This window comes from Halichondria panicea, chromosome 7, assembly GCF_963675165.1.
Source record: "Halichondria panicea chromosome 7, odHalPani1.1, whole genome shotgun sequence".
Taxonomy (NCBI): Eukaryota; Metazoa; Porifera; class Demospongiae; order Suberitida; family Halichondriidae; genus Halichondria; species Halichondria panicea.
This window is the reverse complement of record NC_087383.1, coordinates 6736431-6753296: the sequence shown is the minus strand read 5'-3', so window position 1 is coordinate 6753296 and position 16866 is coordinate 6736431. Positions and strand designations below refer to the sequence as shown.

General features: G+C 38.9%; 4 protein-coding genes and 2 long non-coding RNA genes across 10 annotated transcripts; 3 read left to right on the top strand and 3 right to left on the bottom strand.

The window, feature by feature from the left end:
* The first annotated feature begins 276 nt into the window (after positions 1–276).
* Positions 277–1153, top strand: LOC135338567 (uncharacterized). The gene is made up of 2 exons (XR_010395596.1): positions 277–688; positions 807–1153. It is a non-coding gene; the product is annotated as an uncharacterized LOC135338567 (long non-coding RNA).
* A 3365-nt stretch (positions 1154–4518) lies between these two features.
* Positions 4519–6181, top strand: LOC135338490 (uncharacterized). The gene is made up of 2 exons (XM_064534638.1): positions 4519–4767; positions 4957–6181. Exon 2 carries the CDS (start codon positions 5123–5125, stop codon positions 6107–6109), a length of 987 nt encoding a protein of 328 aa, XP_064390708.1. The 5' UTR covers positions 4519–4767; positions 4957–5122; the 3' UTR covers positions 6110–6181.
* Positions 6126–8253, bottom strand: LOC135338502 (G2/M phase-specific E3 ubiquitin-protein ligase-like). The gene is made up of 5 exons (XM_064534659.1): positions 7909–8253; positions 7611–7742; positions 7054–7561; positions 6602–7001; positions 6126–6509 (listed from the first exon to the last, which is right to left on the bottom strand). Exons 3-5 carry the CDS (start codon positions 7384–7386, stop codon positions 6259–6261), a joined length of 984 nt encoding a protein of 327 aa, XP_064390729.1. The 5' UTR covers positions 7387–7561; positions 7611–7742; positions 7909–8253; the 3' UTR covers positions 6126–6258.
* A 5170-nt stretch (positions 8254–13423) lies between these two features.
* Positions 13424–15634, top strand: LOC135338542 (uncharacterized). Of its 2 annotated transcripts, XR_010395541.1 has the most exons (5): positions 13424–13459; positions 13556–14010; positions 14227–14319; positions 14750–14914; positions 15390–15634. It is a non-coding gene; the product is annotated as an uncharacterized LOC135338542 (long non-coding RNA). The 2 variants fall into 2 exon arrangements; XR_010395540.1 differs by lacking the exon at positions 13424–13459 and having other exon boundaries at positions 13479–14010.
* LOC135338494 (uncharacterized) lies at positions 14040–15505 on the bottom strand. 3 transcript variants are annotated; one of them, XM_064534645.1, is made up of 6 exons: positions 15372–15505; positions 15246–15325; positions 14708–15191; positions 14572–14640; positions 14356–14506; positions 14040–14307 (listed from the first exon to the last, which is right to left on the bottom strand). In XM_064534645.1, the coding sequence occupies exons 2-6, from the start codon at positions 15308–15310 to the stop codon at positions 14108–14110; spliced, it is 969 nt and encodes a 322-aa protein (XP_064390715.1). In that variant the 5' UTR covers positions 15311–15325; positions 15372–15505; the 3' UTR covers positions 14040–14107. The 3 variants fall into 3 exon arrangements, with proteins under 3 accessions (XP_064390715.1, XP_064390714.1, XP_064390716.1); XM_064534644.1 differs by having other exon boundaries at positions 14041–14307; positions 14708–15325; XM_064534646.1 differs by lacking the exon at positions 15246–15325 and having other exon boundaries at positions 14041–14307; positions 15372–15494.
* LOC135338493 (uncharacterized) lies at positions 15512–16687 on the bottom strand. Of its 2 annotated transcripts, none has more exons than XM_064534642.1 (2): positions 15791–16687; positions 15512–15742 (listed from the first exon to the last, which is right to left on the bottom strand). In XM_064534642.1, the coding sequence occupies exons 1-2, from the start codon at positions 16685–16687 to the stop codon at positions 15512–15514; spliced, it is 1128 nt and encodes a 375-aa protein (XP_064390712.1). The 2 variants fall into 2 exon arrangements, with proteins under 2 accessions (XP_064390712.1, XP_064390713.1); XM_064534643.1 differs by having other exon boundaries at positions 15605–15732.
* Between the last annotated feature and the right edge of the window lie 179 nt (positions 16688–16866).

The following is a 16866-nucleotide window of genomic DNA, read 5'->3' as shown; positions in this document are numbered from 1 at the left end:
TTGTAACATGCATGATATTACTACATGTTTTACTTCATTGAAAGATATTTTCCCCGTCTAGCATGCAGTATGCAAGGATATCGGGTACACTTACCAGTACTATAGGTTTTGCGTTATTATTGAGAATTGATTATTTAATAAACTGATTAAATTCGCTGATTATATAAGCATGTACCGCGAACATTTATATGCAAGATTAACGCATGCATGCATGTATGCTGCAGAAAGGCTGCTCTATTCCGCGAAAATTAAATCTGCGAAAACCTTTCTATTAACCCTTTCCCCGCTTTAGCCGACTATAGTTGGCATGGCTACTGATAAATTTCAAAAAATCATTGTGCACACTGTGTTGGAGCTATGCACACACTGCAGGTACCAGCACATGTGCATTGAGCTGCTCTTCCTCGTGGTATTTTTAATATTTTGCTTCGAGGTACAGTTCGATCAGAATTGTCGAAAGAAAAGTGACCGTTTTATAATTGCTACAAGATCTTTGTAGTACAACGTCAGGGAGGTTCTAGGGAAGCTACAGAGTGAGAATATCTATGCCTATGGCCTTGTAGAGTGAGAGGACAGTGACTGGGATCATAGCTAGGTAGGAAGCTTCCTTTCAGAGGTCAAGCTAAAAAGAAAGAGCCTGAGAATCCTGAGGAAGACGCACTTGAGGTGGACCATCTTCCTGAACCTGGTAAGTCACTATAGAGTAGCATTTGTAGTCTTGATAGCTTCACTATAGGTTTGTTTAGGCTAGTTAGTACAACAGTGGACATCATGAGACACCATTAAATTTGTAAACCTGTGTGTAGGTGAAGAAAATATTTCCCGGGAAAAGGGCGTCTGCCGATAGAACCTCAAATACAAGTTTCTGCAGATCCTGATTGAGTCCTGAGTGAGCCATGTCACCGTGAGAACATTCTGAACACTTATATCATGTGTTTAGTCACTTCGTAACATCATACAATATTGTTTGTGTACATAATTGTGAATTTTTGTTAACAATTGTTATTTGTGGGGTGGTGGTTGGTTGCTAGGCAACAATGATGATTCCATGAATGCGACAGGTCCGGTTCTACCTGTGGAACTTTGTTACAAGTGTTTTTAATATACGGTTCATGAGTTATAAATTTTTTAAACAAAATATGCGAATATTCACTTTTAATTAAAGCAGGGAAAGGGTTAAACAGTCATCCTGCGAAGTTTATGTATACCCACTATATACGATGCTCGTAAAAAATTCATTTTTGGTACATGTATATTGAACTGTACTTATAGTATATATTTATATGCATGCTAGCTATTCTTTTATGCTCAAGTTAACAGCCTATATTAATTGCCTCCAAAACACGGCATATAAGCCCCATGTCGTTGCACAAGTAACACAAACTAATAATGGCCATAATTTATGCATATGACCTCTATCTATTAATTCTACAATATATAGGAGATAATTACCCACCATGCAGTACTTCCGGGCCTACAAAATATGTTTATACTATAATTATGACTCGTATATTGACCTGTATTTCAAAACCTCCTATTATTCTAGCTCATAAAAATTAATAATGTTATAAAAGTGCCTATTATCAGTGCAATCTGTTGAAGGTGTGCATGCATGTCCTCCATTTATAGGATGCTTATACAGTCTCACCAAAGAAAGTTTTAGGCATTATCAAACTGCCCGTGTTGGTGAATCCTGCTGAGGAGCGTGTTGGTGGCTATCTTGTAGATATTGATTGGCAATATGTCGACTAATCTGCTTCAGCGATTTCTTCACTTCACAACTGGGAGCAGTGTATTGTCTGTCAGCAGTATCATCGTACAATTCAATTGTCTGAGTGGGCCAGGAGGCCCTGTGTGCACAACACATGTGATGCTTTGCTAAAGCTACCAATCTCGTATGCCAATTATAGTGAATTTCACGGAAAGTGGATGGCAATCCTCAACGACAATGACCTTTGTTGGGTAATGAACTGTTTGTAACTTCTTTCTGAATGGACCATGAACTTCTTAATTAAGTATCGTCATTATCATTATGTTACTATTCCCTGAATGGACCTTGAACTTCTTAAGTTTAATTATTTGTGCTGATCACGTCATAATTGTTTTGGCTATATACACAGTAAAAACAGATAATTATGTTATAATAACATAAAACATCTCAAATAAAATGCATCATTTGAAATTATTTTAATGTAGAAATGACATAAATTTCTGTCATTTTAACACTAAAATACGATGATGCATCCCATATAACATAATTGTGTTTTTGCTGTGCTATACTTAGCTTACTCTCAGTGTCATCCTTCATTTCAATCAATCACCTTCATAGATGTTCATAATAATTATATGATTATCGTCAATTCTAACAATAACTCCCTTTAATTATAATTATAGGTAGTATTGTTTTGGCTTATAGCTATTGTACTGCATGCATACTCTCATTAATCATTTTTTGTGTTGATAATTATGAGCTTTGTTTACTGAGCATCACAATGGCATGCATCAAAATAATAATTATGTAAGAATAACATCAAATTATGAGAGTCATCATGGTCATGTTTTATACCGTAATTGTTGACATAAACTGCAAAACTTGTTCATACAAATCAATTAATGCCAAACTCATCAGAAGGTGCTAACGGATTAACAGCTTGCTGTAGGAGAGCAAAATTCTCTGAATTTAGCCTTATTGGCACCTCAGGCACAACTATAGAACGTCCCTGAGACGGGATGGGGCCTTCCATATCAATTCCATATTCTTCCTCCACATTCTCAAAAAAATCCAAAGCTGCGAGTCCGGAGTGCTGCAAAAGTAGTGCCTCTGTTGTAAACAACTGGTGTGGAGACTTACGGTGTGCAGTTCGGATTGAGTGATGGTTCCATCCACCAATGAACAGTGCAAGTGCCTGATTAATACGTGGAATGAACACATTATAATGAAGGGAATACAGATGCGTCTCATTCAAACAGTCTAATAGATCCACTTGTTCCATAAAGTAAAACAGCTTGTAAAAGAGAATAGTCACAGCGGTGCATGTCCCTCCATATAGTCGCTCTATGCGTTGATTATGGACCGAGGCTCCTACAATCACACCTCTCTTATCATGTCCTCTTTTTTCTAACATGTGACGTGCGACCAATACATTTTCCCCACCTTGGTCCATTCTTATATACGAGATGGCAGCTGATGCTTTTGAACTGCACACAAAAATAATTCGTACACTGTTGGCGATTTATTATTGCCACAACACTTCAAGAAAGTCACCAGCCTACTGTAGCTGTCAATGCAGCCATGAGTGACGATTCTCCATCTAATAAGCTTATGATGTGAATCTGAAACAATTAAGATAATTCAACCATAATTAATTTTAATGTAATGAAATTAGTCAATACTATAATGAAAGCACCGCAGGTGCTGATACCTCGATGGAGATGCCAAAGCTACATAACATAAAGCTACTAATAGCTTTTATACACATGATGAACATTTTTGATTTTGCTGCATGCAAACTTAGAGTGGGTAATGATTGACCATGATTATTGTTAAACAATAAAACAATTGATGCCAAAAGTTCAAGTCTAAAATTAATGGCTGCATCAGCAGAGCCTTGCAGCTATCTTCTCACTCTTGTAATGCAGCTACCAATAGCTAGCATTCTAGTGCAGAGCTAACTACTAAGTAGAGTAGCAACACTTTATGAGGTGCCGTTTGTGTCAAAACTATGTAAAAGTGAGACATATCATAGGGGTAGGAAGATGTTTTACCTAAGGGGGGCAAACAATATGTTATACCAATATCACTGAGACACAATTTATTCTTGGCCTGATACATTGTTATTTTTGCCACATGCTCACAATATTTTTTCAATTAGAGAGCAGTGCTGGCTAAGGGGGGCGAAAAAGCAAAATATTAGGCTGAGGGGGGCAACTGCCCCCCTTGCCCCCCTGGTTCCTACGCCTATGCATATATATATGTCCATGGGTATTTATAAATGTCCATGGATATTTATATATATCCACAGGTATTTATAAATACCCGTAGACATTTATAAATGTCCACAGGTATTTATAAATACCCATAAACATTTATATATGTCCATGGGTATTTATATATGTCCATGGGTATTTATAAATGTCCATGGGTATATATAAATGTCCATGGGTATTTATATATGTCCATGGGTATTTATAAATGTCCATGGGTATGTATAAATGTCCATGGGTATTTATATATGTCCATGGGTATTTATAAATGTCCATGGGTATATATAAATGTCCATGGGTATTTATAAATGTCCATGGGTATTTATAAATGTCCATGGGTATTTATTATATGTCCATGGGTATTTATATATGTCCATGTGTATTTATAAATGTCAATGGGTATTTATAAATGTCCATGGGTATTTATAAATACCCGTAGACATTTATAAATGTCCACAGGTATTTATAAATACCCATAGACATTTATATATGTCCATGGGTATTTATATATGTCAATGGGTATTTATAAATGTCAATGGGTATTTATAAATGTCAATGGGTATTTATAAATGTCAGTGGAGGATGTGTGCTTTTCAGGGTGTGGTTTTGTTACATTACAAGTGGTAGTCACATGATAACCTGCCACATGGTCCACAAGAATGGCTGAAGGTGTGAATGTTGGAGTGTTGTCTAGTGCCCTGGCTGTTTCAATTCAGCAAGCAGTTAGCAGTGGTCAGTTACAGTTACCTCAAGTGGTGCCAACCAGAGTCCCATTAGTGACAGGTCAGTGACAGACTCTAGCAGAAAGTTTACCATACCGGCGGTATTACCATTACCCTATGGTAAACACCACGTACTTCAGTTTCCATAATTATACACGGGCAAGTCCCTTGTCACATAAGACGAGGTTCCACTGTGCTATATCTGTATAAACAATAATTCTGATACATAACTGTCTATGTGTATATACAGGTCTGATCGTCCAGGAAGGCCGAGGTCCACTGTTACCATTGACGAAATACTGGAAATACGATCACTTCATTACAAATGGAATAAAATTGCGTCTATCTTGGGAATATCAAGAGCAACTTTGTACAGACGATTAGAAGAAAATGGAAGATCCTCACAGGATGGGTCGATGTTGGATGATAATGAGCTAGATGATGTGATCAGTGGTATAAAAAGAGATCACCCGAATGATGGGGAACGACTTGTCTGCGGCCACTTAAGAGCAAGGGGATTAAAAGTTCCTCGGCAAGCTGTCAGGGATTCCATTCATCGAACGGATCACGAAAATGTCATTGCGCGTCGCTGTACTGTTGTTAGACGCCGTGTGTACAGTGCCCCTCACCCAAATTATGTGTGGCACATTGATGGCCATCATAAACTTATAAGGTGGCGTTTTGTGATCCATGGTTCAATTGACGGCTTCTCCCGCACTATCATTTATGTGGCATGCACCGACAACAATCGTTCAGAAACTGTTCTCCAGCTCTTCACTGACAGTATCAGGCACTATGGTGTCCCTAACCATGTGAGATCAGATCACGGTGGAGAAAATGTGGAGGTATGGCGGTACATGATTGCTGCACACAATAATGATTACAGTTGTGTAATCACCGGGAGTTCTGTGCACAATGAAAGAATTGAGAGACTCTGGCGTGACGTTCATAGATGTGTTGGTTCCGTGTTTTCCCAAATCTTCCGATCTTTGGAAAGTGATGGACTTCTTGACCCCTTAAATGAAGTGGATCTTTACTGTTTGCATCTGATATTCCTGCCAAGAATAAACAAATGTATTTCAGGTTTCGTAGATAGTTGGAATCATCATCCTTTATCTACTGAAGGCAATCGAACTCCATACCAACTTTTTTTTGAAGGTATGCTGCAAACAAGCGAGCAAGAACTTGGTACTACAGCTAATGTGGACACTTCTGATGTTGAAGGAGAACGTGTATCAGTGCCAAGAATTAAGTTTATACCATGCTCAATTTTAAAACAAAGTTTCCAAACTATAAATCCCCTTGAAGAAGCAGAAGATAATGGTAGAGGACTCTTTGTCGACGTACTTCATACTACAGGACAGCATCTTAATGCTACTTGCTCACAATGTATTTGGATGTAATATTCAATTATTATAATTATGATAAGAATGAATGAAAGAATGAATAAATAAATGAAAAAGGAATGAATAATGTGATGATGAATGAATGAATGAACACAATGAAGTAATACAGCAGCTAAAATGTCAAAGTTGAAACTGTTATATACTAACTACGGACCACCACCAAAACCAGCAGAATCCAAAACGCTCATATCCATTTTTTTCTTAAACATCTCATATGGCAGCTCGTTAAAAGATCTTGGAAAGGTGATGCTTACGTCACATGTTGAAGTCTTAGGGAGAATCTTTTCATTTGTGAAGTGGACACTAGGGATACAAGGAAACCCAGCTGCTGGAAGCCTCCTAGAGCCAGAGATAAATTGTAGAATGTCACCAATCGACACACCTGATTCATCACCATCTGTGTTGGGATAAATGCTGTAATGTGTAACTGACAAACGATAAATGCTTAGTATGTACATATACAGTGCTGTATAAATGTGTGTAACTGACCAGAGCAATCCATGACATAGTTGCTCCACATGAGGTAAACAGCCTCCTCTGACTTTCTTTTGTTGCTTCCTCTTTCCGAGTAGCTAGCCACAAACCAGTCTAAGAGGTCACCACCATCAACATCAAACGCAATTGAGGTGGCAAGGAACGAATGCATGTCATCAGGGTATTGGACCATCAAAATTTCCAGCTGGAGGGTCTCCCTCAATCCCTTCCTTAGCTGTTGCAGCTCAGCAAGAGGGTGGAAATACACAAAATGGAGCCACACTGTCTTCAGGATCTCCTCCTTATCTGAGATCTGCAGCGAGCTGGTTGGTTTCTGGTAGCCACACTCAAAGCGAAGCTCAAGGTGCTCATCAGTGAATGACCTGAGTTCCTCAACATTCACAATAGTTAGCATCTGTAGAAATGTAGTAAAAACAGGCACAGGCACACACACGTACACACCCAACCTTCTCAAGATTCTGCCGAACTTCGAAGTCAGGTATATCTTGAAGGTCTGGAGAACTCCTCACTTCGTCAAACACAATATAGTCTGCAACAGCACGGCTGAAGCACACTGGGGGTGGCCCACCTTGTACTAAGCTGGTTGCAACGATCTTTCCAGTGATGTAGAACTTATTTTCAGCTAAGGCATGAACATTGTGCACTGGTACAGCATTCTCAGGCCAGCCTGTGAAAAGGCCACTCTTGTCAAAGAGCTCCCTCATGAGTACACTGAACAGCTCTCGCCTGGGACCTCCATCATCCACTGAAATCTCCCCAATGAAGGTCACCTTCAACATCTTTGAGGTGTGAAAGGAAGGTTTGGCGAAAGCACACAATGCATCTTGTACAATGTGACTACGGCGTACACATATCCGTTGTCAATCTTCCTCATCAGCTGCACCAGTTAGTACTCTCAACTGATGTTGGAGAACTACGTGCTTGGATACAATTGGATTTGTTTTGCGAACCCCCCTAGAAGATAATAAATGAAACACGGTCATGTTTCAAATTTAGTCAATACCTTTCTTCCAAATCACGTTGAGGTGCAAGAGAAAACTCCACTTTGGGAAGCTCATCGTCAGTGCCGCTACCTGACATATCGTCGGAAGACTCTTGTGTCAAATCGATAAGGCTTCTGTAAACATCGTAAGACCTAGACAGAAAAATAAGTGTTATCATGCATGCAGCATGCACAACATAAAGTAATACCTGTGTGCACTTTCTTCCTTAGTAATGCTAAATTATTGTGGGCTGATGCATGATCAAATTAATGCTGCCTATATCTGAAACTTTCATGGGTCTGTACACTACATTTGTACCTTTGACTGGAAGTGTGCTGACTTTGATTGGCAGGGACTTGAGGTGACTGTGACTGTCCACTGCTAGCTGCTTGCTGAATTGCAACAGCCAGGGCACTAGACAACACTCCAACATTCACACTTATTGAGCCTTCAGCCATTGTTGTGACCATGTGGCAGGTTATGTAACAGTCATGTGACTATCACTTGTAATGTAACAAAACCACACCCTGAAAAGCACACATCCTCCACTGACATTTATAAATACCCATGGACATTTATATATACCCATGGACATTTATAAATACCCATGGACATTTATAAATACACATGGACATTTATAAATACCCATTGACATTTATAAATACACATGGACATTTATAAATACCCATGGACATATAATAAATACCCATGGACATTTATATATACCCATGGACATTTATAAATACCCATGGACATATAATAAATACCTATGGACATTTATAAATACCCATGGACATATAATAAATACCCATGGACATTTATATATACCCATAAATACCCATTGACATTTATAAATACACATGGACATTTATAAATTACCCATGGACATATAATAAATACCCATGGACATTTATAAATACCCATGGACATTTATATATACCCATGGACATTTATAAATACCCATGGACATATAATAAATACCTATGGACATTTATAAATACCCATGGACATATAATAAATACCCATGGACATTTATATATACCCATAAATACCCATTGACATTTATAAATACACATGGACATTTATAAATTACCCATGGACATATAATAAATACCCATGGACATTTATAAATACCCATGGACATTTATATATACCCATGGACATTTATATATACCCATGGACATTTATATATACCCATGGACATTTATAAATACCCATGGACATATATAAATGTCTACGGGTATTTATAAATACCTGTGGACATTTATAAATGTCTACGGGTATTTATAAATACCCGTGGATATATATAAATACCCATGGACATTTATAAATACCCATGGACATATATATATGTCTCACTTTTACATAGTTTTGACACAAACGGCACCTCATAACACTTGGTAAATAAGTTTGGCTATACGTGCCCGGCTTCTGAAAAGACTGCAATGGCATTCCAAGTAAGCAAAACTAGGCGTAACTCGAGAACGAAGCATTATTTTGCAAATCCACGAATTAAAATCCAAGTAAACATGACTATAGAAGCCTATAGAAACTCTTACTTGCACTTGATTGCAGTCTACACACACATAGACACACAAACGTATATACCTCGCTTGCGCATGCATGCGCACCGAGGCATAATAATGGTCTAACTGGTTTGGGTTTACGGGGCCGCCCGGGGTAATTAAAAGCGTATCACATACGGATCAGTATTTGCACAGGGTTCAAACAACAGCTGCGGCTAAAAATATTATTAAAATTGCTGAGAACGGCATCATAAACGATTAGGTTACTCGTATAAGGGATTAAGAACACTCATAACAAACACAGGCAAGGGCCAATTAGAAGCCTTGCCATTGCTTGTTACTCGTACTACTTGATCAGAGGCTGCAGCTATTATACGATATTTTGCTAGCAATTAGAATTCGAGAGACCAGAAAGGTGTTCATTACGTCTACTAACGCTCCAGTAAAACGAGACCGCTTCCTTTTTTGCCTTTAGAAAGGGCTACTTTTAACCGTGCGTAAAGAATCTCACGCACGGAATAACTCTTCTTTGATAAGAATGCACAAGTCACAAATTAATACTCGCGCTTATTTATTAATGTTACCATGCAGACTCAATTACAAACACATCTATGGCTGCTTGTCGTGACCAAATGTTTGGCATCCATCCACGCATAATGTAATTTGTGGTTATAGTTCTACGCTGGGACAACTCTTTGATAAGTAGCATACCAGTTCCTTTCTGAAGGCAAACAGGAAGTGGTTTAGCAGGTAAGTTCTTTTCACCTGCACAAACTCAAAGTCTGCCATGTGAAAGTCTGCACTAACAAGCTGCTACTGTAGATACCACTGCAGTATCAATATGACTCAGAGGTGATTACGGTTAAAGTTTATTGAGGCTACTATTTGAGAGCAGCTTTTATCGCACTGAAGATGGGGATTAATTTTAGAGGCTACTATTTGAGTGTGGGCTTTATACAAGAGCGGCCTCTGATCAAGCATAATTAATATTTTGACGAATATCAAAAGGATGATACCGTATATATTTATTCGATCTAAGGTGACACTTTTAAAGCCTAATTTTGGAGGTTGAAAAATTATGTTGAAGTCTTGCTGGTGTTGCATATTTGATCATTGTTTCTCTAGAGGCTATAGTTTGACCTCTATTTAGAACGTGACATACAAAAATATTGTCAACACAGCAGTTGCTACAGTATATAGCCGGACCACGAATATTTTACCCAGCGACCTTGACTACCTTTACCTGCAGTGCATGCAAGCAGAAACTATGAAAATAAGATCCATGAATGGACTTCCTCCCCCTCCCCCCCTAAACATCTGCATTCAGGTACTATAGTTGTATGACTGAGTATATGCAAAGGCAATCTCAAAACCCACTAGAATTCACCCTATAGACCTTCGAATGAACACCAGTCATGTCTCTGCATGGCCGGCGATGTTATTAATTATTAAACAGGGTGTTGAAATAATGGTGACTTTTAGACCCCCCCTTATTTCCACTCTCTACTTCAAAGTCCTGTAAATGACACCCTGTTGACTAAATAACACGTACTTTTAGAGGTTACAATTAAAATTGCATATTATAGAGGGTGTCGCATATTTGGAGGGTTGCTTTACATGGATACCTTTAGCTATTTTCCAACAATCAAGAATATTTTTTGATTATTTCCACACGATATATACGTGGGGCACGGAAATCAAGCTTTTGGGAACTTAAAGAAGGCCTGTAAAGCCTTAAAGTTATTGCAGGGGACAAGATCAATCCCTCTTTCCTATAATTATATCTACATGTATGGTTCCAGTTATCAATATGCATTTACAAAAACTTGTACAAATAATAATTATACCCACCAATATGCCAGAGGTTTGGGCCAGCAACTGAGTAAGGCTGTCGTCGACTAAGACCACCCATCAATCTTGAAGCTGCACTTAATGGGTCAGATGACCTTAGAGAACATCGGACTCTATCCCTTGACACACTATATCCCATTCTTCTCAGCCTTCCACATACCATAATGACTCCTAACGTCGGGGATTCTGAATGGATTTCCTTCACAATCCTGTTGAGCTCATGATCTGATAAAGTTGTTGCAGAGTCATCCAGCAATTCAAACTCAACTCGTCTTCTGTATACACAAGATTACTTATGTTTATCAGTCAAAAACTTACCTATATATGGTCATACAAGATACACCAAGCAGGGCCGCAATTTCAGTCCAGCTAAAATTTAGTGATGATAGGTACACTAGTTGTTCCTTTTCAATTTCAAACTTAGATCTTCCTCTTCCAAAGATTCTTCTAGCAGCTTGATACTGGAATTTGCTGGTTTCTATTATCTCTTCATATTGCACCCACTGTCTGTGTACACTTCTCAGGCACTCTAGTAGATGAGCCAAATTCGATTGAAACTCATTAATTACTAGCTCATCTTCTTCTCCAACTTCAGAACCCCCTTGCAGCATTTGATCAGATAGTTGCATGCAAGTACTCAGACAAACTTCTAGTCTTGGCAAAACATAGTCACAAAATTCTCGATACGCTATTCCACGATGATGTTCTGTGTTCTCTAGGAATCTGCTGACATCAATAAAGTATTGATTCTATGCTCCAAACAATTCATCCTGCTCAGTCATCTCTAGCTAGCTAGCTTGTTATTGAAGGCATGCAAGGTTGCTTATGCGCATGCGCATATGAAAAGGCAAGGTGATAAGGAAGGCAAGGTCAAGGTTCAAAGTCTCCCTTGGCTACACTACATACGCCACGTTATAAGGTTACGTACGCCACGTTATAAGGTCACGTACGTCATGCTATAACTCCAATAAGGTCACGTATGTCATGTTATAACATTCAAACGTCATAACGCCATCATTTCTTTATGTTACTGGATTTCCAGGCCTATATTATATATTATAATATTATATTATATCAACTGGGAATGACTTTCTGTACCTATATCTTCGTTGTTAATACAAGCAATATTTACCATTTTGACTTTGTTGAATAGAGAATTAGGTGAGGTATGGAATGGTGTTGACTGCTAAGTACTAAGGAAAGTTCACAACATGTGATAAAATGGCAAAATTTACCGGAATTTATGTTCACTTTTCCGTACCTCTCTTTGGCTTATAATTTGTCTTGGGTATTCCTATGCTTTTATATGAGTACTGTATATTGGGCACCCTTATTTGACTGAACAAAGCCTTATTTTGGCAGTAGCTGTGATGTTTAGTCTACATGTATATTTACAAATTAACGTACGTACATGTATATACTGGTCATACGTTATTATGTTACTACCGTCTTGTTTACTTACCCATGGGTGATATAATTATACTATAGGGTTGGATAATGAATACCTGGACGACTGGGATAGGGGGAAAAATCTGTTTCTAGCCGTAAGGAGCTTAAGATGCTGTAGTGATGCCACAAGGACTGAAGTTTACAGTCAGGTACGTATATATACAATGTGTATTGTAAACCTAAAACTCCCCTCGTCCCTTTGCAGTCAAATCATTCATTGACATGCGGTAGGGGACCTGTTCATCCTCCCTTGCGCAAGTGCCTTTCTGAGTGAGCGAATCGGCTAGAACCCTCTCGAAGCGTTTAACTACATTTCTATTTGATGCATAATTATTTTTTTACGTGTGATCAAACAACCATAATTATAATTATGAATCGAATGAACTATAATACTAAAGAGTGTGAATACACAATACGCTAAAGTGATCAAGCTATTAAATTGTATTTCCCTCGTAAATCATACATTCATAGCTACAACTTTGTTGCTAAAGTCAGTGCAATTACATGATGCTGGCACTGCTAAATATCTTGAATCCTTCGTCTTCACAAATTAATGTAGACTGGTATTTTGGACTTATACCTCATCACTGCTCTTTAGCTCTAGCTCTTCTCAAGTCTCATATGCTGTCTGTCTGCTCTGTAATCTGTGCTGCCATCCCATATATCCCAAGGTGATGTGAAGAAACTATTATTAGCTTCCGGTGCAGTGAATTAACTTCCTGCGCAGCCTGGATCCGTTTCCAATCCCTCTTTCTACACTACAGGGATTTGAGGAGTTCTTGCAACTGTAATGTCGAGAGCGGAAGTACTTGTCACGTGAACAGTTACGTAATTATGGCTCATTACAAACCAATTTTTGTCCAATAAATCCTTTAGGCCTGTTTATTTTGGGGAAAAATCGACCTATAGGAGGCTTTGCTCTGCATATGCAAGCCTTTGCACCACAGCTAAAGCTATCCTTGAGCCCAATCGTGAGCTACTACTATTAGTCTGTCATACAAACTGTGTCATTGCCAGCAATGACTGGACACCAATTAAAATATGTCAGTAAATCAGTTAGTAATTTTCTGTATATTACGGTATGATTTTATATGTGTTCTTATGAGACCAAAGGCTATGCTTCCCTTTTTCCCTTGTAGGGAGCTACTTTCAGTTGATTTGCCGATACAAAGAAGAAGAAATACACCTTAGCTAACCTTGGAATCCCACAAGAAGCTAGCCAGCCAGCTTGTATAAGTTCCCTAACTGCTTTTGTTGATCAATGTTTCAGCGCTTGTCTCGTGTATTGTATTGTAAAATTTGATTATTTTGTATTTTTGTGTTTGATTTGCGGCATTCTTACACATATATTTTCATTTTTGCCGATTGCCAGCAAAAATATACGGCCTACTCTGCTGCTTAAAGCGGCTGCTGCTCGATATAAAGTGGACTAAGCGGTTCCAAAATGTGTCCAGTTTTGTCAAAAAATCCACAATTATCAATGACGTATCGCATTATCTACACATACCCAAGAGCTGCGTAGAGCCACTAATTTGGGGAATTCCCCATTAATCGCAATGTACCAGCAATGTAAAGTGAGTGTATATGGCTGCAAGTAAGTATAGGCTAGCAGTCATTTACTTGAAGATAGTAAATGTGTACAATCTATCAGGATATATAGTATACTATATTATTATGTTGGGTAGAATTAATCATGATTCAGAGTCAAGTCGTGGCTGTTTGTTCATGTCTACTAAATCTAATGGAGTTTTTCGTATGTACTTTCGTTTCTTTCGCTTAAATTGTGATGTCTCGTCTATTCTCGCTTCAGCTTTCAGAACCTCCCCCACTGGGTCATGCAGATTACTGGAGAAGTAGTGTCTCTTGGCGTCATCATTATTTTTCTCCACCCCTAGAGAAAAAGGTGATTAAAATGTTATCTCTTTACACTCGAACTCACCTTGTCCACTAAACATCTTGACATTTCCGTATTTTGAAATAAAGTAAGGGAAGTGAAAGACCAGTGTGTGCATATAGGGCGTAATATTCTTTTCCTGAAACCCTTGACACTTGTGCTTCAAGCTCAAGAAAAGCCTTATCCAGTCTTTCGCCTATCATGATAGATTATAGTAAATTAGATACAATGGTTCTCCCTACTAGTAAACTAACACTATACCTTTTGCTCAACCACTTCACTGGGAGGTGGAGTCCAGCTAGAAACCATCTTATACAAAGAGAGAAATTCCTATAGAGCCAGACCATATAAATAATTATGTTTGTAAAATGCGAAGGGAAATTTAATTAGTACTCACTGTCCAAAGTTGGGCCATTTTAGCTTGAATTTCTTCCTTCAGTAGGTCAGCAAACCTCACTGGGAGACGTTCCAGAAACTTCTTGGTGTCGTTCCCCTGCAGTGATGTCCATTCGTAATGTCCAGAAGCTTTGCCATCTGGACCCCTTGCTTCCCATACCCTGAACGTGATACCACAGTCTTTAACGATCGTCTGTAGTGTTTGTAGGTGAGTGAGTATATGTGCGTTTCCTTGTCTGTCTTGTTTAGCAGATGCCACTATCTCTAGAATGAGATTTCTTGTTAAAACGTCAGCTATACGTAGGAGTAGGTGTAGCTCATCGGGTATTATATGGTCTGGCTCTATGTTCAGTAGTGGTGTTGTAATTGATCCTAGTCGTACACTTGCTGGTTTACTGCTGGGAAGTGCGCCTTTTGCTTGTAGGGAACTCAATGTTCTTGCATTTGTTACGGTGTAGTCAGCCCTATCCTTTGACATATCCCACCTATAGCGGCAAATGGGGAAGCTAGGTTTAAGCATATAATAATTATAGATATACCTTTCATCCTTCTTGATGGTACACCAGACACAAGCGTACATAGAGGTTGCTTTGTTGAGGCCCATACTCAGTAAAAGAAACTAATAATGCAATTTTTATAGTCAGTAATTAACTATACATTCTCACCTTGTAATCACTACCCAGGAAAAACTCAAGGCGGTACTCTGTTTCATCAACAGTGAGTAGTGGGTGTGAAATGATGTCGTTCAACTCCTTCAATACCTCAGATAGTCCTGAACTAATTGTTTCATACGACTCTTCGGCTTTTAGGCCAGCAAAAGTATGATTGCCTGTATGAATGTCAATATAAAAATATTTTCACCACTTTCTCGTTTAATATTTTTATTGTTAAGCTTACCCATGCCTGATAAAACATTGTCTTGAATTTCTGGAAATGCAAATGAGAGAAGTATGATATTGGATGATCTTGTGAATCTGGCTCCGTCACCACTGAGTTTTACTTTTACTGGTTGGGTGATAGCTTTCCCTGAATGAACCTAAAATAATAATCCATAATAATAATGTATAATTTCTTCTTTACTTACGATCTTAGCTAGCTCTTCCTGGATTGCAGCTTTCGGTGGTCTATAAGCACCAGGATAAGGACCTTCGAGATGTCGGATGTCGAGAGAGTTGTTAATTGAGAGGCGAGCATCCTTGATTCGGTACAGTGGTGGTAAATCAGATGCGACGCTCAATTCATGATAAGCTTCGTCACTCACAGCAAACCTGTCAAGTACATAAAGAGCTTGCTGTACCCTCGCAGAATCGTTTGGTGAAAGAGCTGGCGTTTGATGTTGTGGCTTGTGAGATGGGCTAGATAAAAAATTGAATTTGATGGGAGATCCTGTCTGTTTGCGTAGCTCTAAAGATTCTGGCTGAAGACCGAATGATTCACAAAACCAAAGCGCTTGCTCTGCAGAGCTCTTACAGTGTGCTAGCTTTCGTTTTACCTGTCGTGGTGATACCTCGTGAACTTTTTTGCCTTTGTTGATGTGTGCTGTGGTAGGTCTACTTGTTTCGGGGATTGTTGTTGGCTGTGGAGATTCAGTGGATAGTTGCTGCTCAATTTCAGAATACGATTCTGCTTCTCCATCAAGCACGAAGAGGTTGTATTCTCCAGCAAGTACGGCATACCTCCTTCTTCCTTTTAGCCCCCGTATCCTTCTTGCTACCTTGCTAGCTTGTTCTGCAAGCCTTTTCTCCAGACGATCGCTTTGTGCTAGTTTAACTATTGTTACCATGCTATTAACTAAGCTAATGAATGTCTCTTCTGCCTTCTTGTTCATGTACCAATGATGCAGCAACTCGATAGGAATAGAGAGAGAGAAGTTTGGCTGTACTTGTGGTTCTGTGTGGCTGAAGTCAGAGTACTTCTTTGCTGAATTTGAGATGGTGATGGACAGGCTCTCTGCTCTTCTGGACTGCTTGTTTACTGCCATAGCTAGGAGGCCCGGGATAATGGAACAAAAGGTCCCTTGAGCTGTTATGTAACAAAATTAATTAGCCATGTCAATATGAGTGGGCGGGTGAATAGGCTGCGGTGTTATCACCCACTAAATTAACCACAGTACTCATTCAATAGCATGATAACACTTCTCAGATGCATTATGGCGGGTAT